A 6268-nucleotide genomic window follows, 5' to 3' on the forward strand; every position below is an offset into this window, starting at 1 on the left:
TTCGGGATTGGTGTGTTGTGCGACAAGCACACAGAGTGCAATGAGATCGAGTGTTTGTGGGGTGGGGAGGGAAGGGGAGCGGAGGGAGGCTCAGTTGTACATTGACAATAAAGGTATTGCTGTTGTTGTTTAGTCGTGTCTGACTCTTTGTGACCCCATGGACCAGACCACTTATTATTATTATTATTATTATTATTATTATTATTATTATTTATTTATTATAGCTTCAACCTAGCTCCTGTCATAGTCACCAAATTCTTCCTTTTGCCAGAGAAAGTGGGGAAGCTGTGGCCTCCAACCCCTATCAGAAACTGGGCAACCCCACTGTGCTCATGTGGGCTTGTATCCAGGGTGCTTTGGATCTCACCTACATCTGTTTGATTAAGAATTGCTTTAATATATTCTGCAGGTTGGTATGAACTGAACATAGTTCAATGCTGACATCAGTGACATTTTGCTTTATCTTGAACACCCTACTAAAGTAAGCAGCTAATTTGATATCCAGAGTTGTGAGGTTATATGGGTTCTTTAACAAAAACAAAAACGATTTGACCTAAAAAAGAAGAAATTGCTTACATAGCCAGTTGAAGCATTATGGGTTAAGTCAGGCATAGGCAAACTCAGCCCTCCAGATGTTTTGGGACTACAACTCCCATCATCCCTAGCTAGCAGGACCACTGGTCAGGAATGATGGGAATTGTATTCTCAAAACATCTGGAGGGCCGTTTTTGCCTATGCCTCGGTTAAGTATTCAGCTAGGTTTTATGAGTAGACCAATGGAAATTAAGTTAACCATATCCATTCATTTCAATGGGCCTATGCTAAGTAGAACTAAAATTGGTTGCAGCCCACTGTGTTGCCAAAGAACAGAGTTCAGTAACAGAAAACACGTTAGAGGTTTGCTCCCATCACTTGAGCTATATCACAGGAGCCAACTCCTAGGAGCCGAGGTCTCTTTGTTGCTGCCCCCCCTAACATATCTGATGGGCACTGCCATTCAAATGACGTCTGTGTGCCACATCATGTGACCAGTTATGCAGAGTGGGGCTTACCTGGGGCCCCTCAATATTCTATTCAAGTTGGCGCACCTGAGCTATATAAAATAGGGTATTCTACTGTGGAAAATCTGTTATTGTCGTAAGGATATTATATTTGGTTCTGGTTCTTGGACAACATGCACAATTCACTGGATCATATCAGTCCTTAAAATAATTTTGTGCTTTTGCAAGCCCTTCAGCCAAAAACCATTCCACTATGCTCATTATTCACTGAAAACATTTCAGTCTTGCTTAATATGACCCTGCTATCTCATTGGAATTGGGTAGTTATTTCATATATTTGGAGACTCACTGTTCTGAGTCCTTCAGGCAGTCGCCCTTTCTCCAAGGAAGGATTGTCCAGAACATGGACTATCCACTGTTACAGCAACCTCATCTTTTAAGCAAATATTTGCTTAACTCCAATTGCCACACAGTGCCTACAATATATCAGAGGTAGGCTGTGTTTATACTCCAGCATCATGTTCACTTTTCTTATGTCATGAAACTAGCTGACATCTACTCTGGTTTTAGCAACAAAAAAAGGGTAGTTAAGGCAGTGGTGGAGCATCTGTTCTGCATGCAGAAAATCCAGGTTGCTTAGTAAGGGAGGCTGTCTGAATCCCTAGGGCAGGCATGGCCAAACTTGGCCCTCCAGCTGTTTTGGGACTACAATTCCCATCATCCCTGACCACTGGCCCTGTTAGCTAGGGATGATGGGAGTTGTAGCCCCAAAACAGCCGGAGGGCGAAGTTTGGGTGTGCCTGCCCTAGCGGGTCACTGCCACTCAGTGTGGACAATACAGAACTAGAAGGACGAAGGGTCTGACTCAGTATAAGGGAATTTCCTATATTCCTATGCCAATCTGATTTTATGATATTGTGGTAGTGGTCTAGAGGTACATCGACAAGAAAAGACTTGGATGAAAAGGAAGAGCAATGCTTACATCTACAGTCAGTTCAAAAATGGTTGCCCCTCATTTGGCATCTCCAGCATGGCTCCATATACTCATAAAAACAGGATTGCCCACAATTTGCCAAATGAAGCAAACTCTCAAAGGGCTCACCATCCATTACAGTGGCTTGTTGTGAGTTTTTATCATAGGGGAACAGTTACAGCCAGAGGTGCCAACTTGCGAGGGCGATTCAGGGAGCAGGCAGGTGCATTTGCAATGTCACGACATGTTAATGTCACGTGCGTGAGCATCATGCCTCCCTTCGTAAGCCCTGGGCATTGGAAAGGATGTGCTGGGCCTCTGACAGGATACTGCAGCCCTCCTGCCTCCTTCCCAAAGACAGGAGGGCTTTGGGAAGGTGAAGAGAGGACTCTTGGACTCATCAGAGTATTGTGCCTCCCTTCCTAAGCCAGGCAGACGCTTCCAGGGCTTTGAGAAGGAGGCACCAGGGGAGCATTTACGGGACTAGCTTAGTCGCCCTAGTCCACTGGCCACACACCACTGATTCACAGTTTCAGTTCCAAGCAAAAGACATGTGTGATCCATAGAAACATTTTCCTCTGTCAGATTGAACAACTATTTAATGTTCAAACCCAGATAGGAAATCTCACTAGGATCACAACAGCCTCGGTTTGGGGCTACTACAGGGCTAGTACAGAATCGGATGAAGAGTATGATTCTAGGCAAATGGTGTGTGTGTGTTGGACTTATTGACTTGTTATTGAGTTGTTCACTGCACCAAGGCATCCTTCACTTTGACCAACGAAGACCAAACACTTAGTAGACAAGCCAAATGAAATTACTCAAGACAAGGAGTCGCAACCAGACACGACAAGAAACAGCATGTACACAATACGGAAGACAATGGTCATACTTTTTGAAACAAGACAAATTGGACAGACATATGACCATAACATTTCAGAGGAAGAATTGAAACATATAAATTGTTTTGTGAAGTTTAAGTAAACCACTGTATAAGCATTTGAGAAGACACGATCTGGTTTCTAACAGAGAGTGTAGCCGAAGTATAGACATTAAGTGACTTCTTACAGTTCACTGAAACCACAAGGTGTGCCACACACTGATACAACATAAAACCCTTAATTTCTATCCTTCATTAGGGACATCTTCACCATGGATGAAAAACAGCAAAAAATAAAGAGATCAGATTCTTAGACTGTAATGAATGGAAACTGATGCACACCCCAGGCCATTGCACACAGTTTAGTCAAAGTTAAATCCTTGTAAGGGTCATAAATTATTTCCTCTTTAGTAGGACTCAGAAAGTTCTTAACTTTAACTTCACCATACCCCTAGTTTCTGTATTATGCACACATTATGAATATTACAGAAACTTGAAAGAAGATGTGCTATTTTAAAATTGAGTATTTTTTGTAGTACTGTATAAATTCAAAAATAAAAACAATTATTCCAAAGATTGTATTTGTAATATTTCTTGACAAAATTCACATGGCCATTATAAGCACAAGCTCCAGCATTATGGTTGCCTAAATGTGCTTTTATTCTGATTAAATCTTAATACTTTGCTTCAAACTAGTTATGGGTTGAGCCGTGAGTCATTAGCTCCTCAAAAAATATTGCTTTTGCTTGACATTTTACAATACCTTGTGAAGAAACTTGCTGTGCCAGGAACACTGAAAGCAAAATAAGGGCGATCCTATATATATTCCATGCCATGGTGATTTTCAGGGAATACCTCTTTCCTTAAAATAAACAAAATAAAAAGTTTATTATTATTTTCATCATCATAATTCCAACATGCCGATATATACACTGTTCATAATTTTGATCTGATATGTTATTTGTAAGCTCACAGGGCAATCCTGTACAATGTCTACTTAGAAGTAAGCTACACTGAGTTCAGTGGGACTTGCTCCCAAGTAAGTGTGGACAGAATTGCCATTTTAACATTGACCTAGGAAAATGCATATAAATTATATATGTCATATCAGCTGAGCATGAAGAATATGTAGCAGAAGATTCAAGAAGTCAGAGCCTATAACATACTTTGCCAAAGAGAAGTGCTAGATAAATTCTATGTAGATTTATTTATAAAAATACTTATATACCATTATTCATTTTAAAAAAAACCCCGAAGAGGTTTAAAAAGTCATATTATGATTGAAGATATAAAGTAAGTTATGCACATATGTTCAAGCACACTCAGCTCTGTAAAATGAATAATATCTAAAACTCATGGGATCCAATGCATACTCTTTTTTAACAATTTCTAAAGATAAAATGGGCATGCACAAAATGAACACATTCAATAACTTTGGGTTACTTTTAAATATATATTGAACCTATTATCACCTTCATTCTTATCACTACATAAATTATATTTCACAGCTCATATATATTATATGATATAATATAGTTTACTATATTATACAATAAAATTTGTAACATGAAATTTTTCCTATGGTTTTTTTTTAGAAATATTATTTGTTTCAAACCACATACTAATTATTTATATTTCATTTCTACCCTGTATATATACCTATAATTATAATCTTTTAAAATGTATGCCTAATCTTTCCACACAAAAAGATCTGTCAATCCCAAACAATGCTTAAAATAATCAAGAGGACTACCCAACTAAATCCTACTCAGAGTAGACCCACTGAAAGTCCATTGATTTCAGTGGGTCTACTCGGTTTATGACTTGGTTGGGTGTATCACCCTTACATTGTAGTCTATATTTATCCATTACATTCTCAACATTTTGTTTCTGGGTGTCCTTAAAGGGTATGAACCCTTTGAACAAAGTTCTGTAACAGAAAAGAGATGTTATGCTTACCCTCCCAATGGCTGTTTCTGTTTGCAGTGGTTCTCCAAATGCTTATATATACCGGTATATATTGGTGAGAATCTATTGGGATGAACTAATTAGGCAGCATGTTAGACAAAACCAACTGTGACAACCCATGACAGCAAATTTTCCACATCTATTGGAAACCATCCCAGAAGACTAGACAGCACCATCTGGAAAACACTCCCATTAAGAAAAATGACTATGAAAAATAAATAAATTTAGACTTATTAGTCAACACATTTAGAATATTCTAGTTAAGCGAACAAACTGTCCCGAGAGAAGAGATGGATCTGGCAGGCATTTGTACTGAGTAGCAGCAGCAAATCATCATGTCAAATAAAACAAAAGAGAAACTTTAAAATGTGAAGTACATGTTGAAGTATATAGTCACATTGTTTTGGGGAGAGTGTGAAGGAGTACCACTGATTGTGGGTTACTGTAGCCCCTGTTAAAGTCGCTGAACTCTAACCCCTGGGGCAGGTGGGAAAGAATACCCCAAATTCATTCTTTTCTTTTTAAAAAAATAATAATAATACATCTTTATTGAAAGTTCAAAAAGTACATAACCATATGTGCACCAAACATGGTGAGATGCAAACAAAAAAAATGGGAGGGAGAAACAGAACCTGTGCAGAAAGGAAAACAGGAGGGGGGGCACAAAACTGTATATTTTACAAGATTGTTATTGTACTTCACTAGATCTTAACCTATTACACTATTTGTAAGAATGGATTCCAAGTATAATTGAATTTGTCCATGGCAAGTCTGCGTTTTTGGGGGACAGGAGGCGGGCAGGTGTGGAGGACTCCCTGGTGCTGAATGGGGTAACTGTGCCCCTGAAGGACCCAGGTGCGCAGCCTGGGAGTCATTTTGGACTCACAGCTGTCCATGGAGGCGCAGGTCAATTCTGTGTCCAGGGCAGCTGTCTACCAGCTCCACCTGGTACGCAGGCTGAGACCCTATCTGCCCGCAGACTGTCTCCCAGAGTGGTGCATGCTCTAGTTATCTCCTGCTTGGACTACTGCAATGCGCTCTACGCGGGGCTACCTTTGAAGGTGACCCGGAAACTACAACGAATCCAGAATACGGCAGCTAGACTGGTGACTGGGAGCGGCCACCGAGACCATATAACACCAGTCTTGAAAGACCTACACTAGCTCCCAGTACGTTTCCAAGCACAATTCAAAGTGTTGGTGCTGACCTTTAAAGCCCTAAACGGCCTCGGTCCTGTATACCTGAAGGAGCGTCTCCACCCCCATCGTTCTGTCCGGACACTGAGGTCCAGTGCCGAGGGCCTTCTGGCGGTTCCCTCCCTGTGAGAAGCCAAGTTACAGGGAACCAAGCAGAGGGCCTTCTCTGTAGTGGCACCCACCCTATGGAACGCCCTCCCACCAGATGTCAAAGAGAACAACAACTACCAGACTTTTAGAAGACATCTGA

The 6268-nt window shown here is 40.6% G+C and overlaps 1 protein-coding gene across 1 annotated transcript in view; it reads right to left on the bottom strand.

Moving 5' to 3' along the window:
• PRG4 (proteoglycan 4) overlaps positions 1–4891 on the bottom strand; it is a 42240-nt gene extending 37349 nt beyond the window's left edge. The window contains exons 1-2 of the mRNA XM_083445257.1: positions 4814–4891; positions 3618–3716 (exon numbers count right to left, since the gene is read on the bottom strand). Coding sequence (XP_083301383.1) covers positions 3618–3690 — 73 coding nt within the window. The 5' untranslated portion in view covers positions 3691–3716; positions 4814–4891. The remainder of the gene's footprint in view (positions 1–3617; positions 3717–4813) is intronic.
• Between the last annotated feature and the right edge of the window lie 1377 nt (positions 4892–6268).

The sequence above is a fragment of the Podarcis tiliguerta genome (assembly GCF_965153285.1).
Source record: "Podarcis tiliguerta genome assembly, chromosome: 6".
Taxonomy (NCBI): Eukaryota; Metazoa; Chordata; class Lepidosauria; order Squamata; family Lacertidae; genus Podarcis; species Podarcis tiliguerta.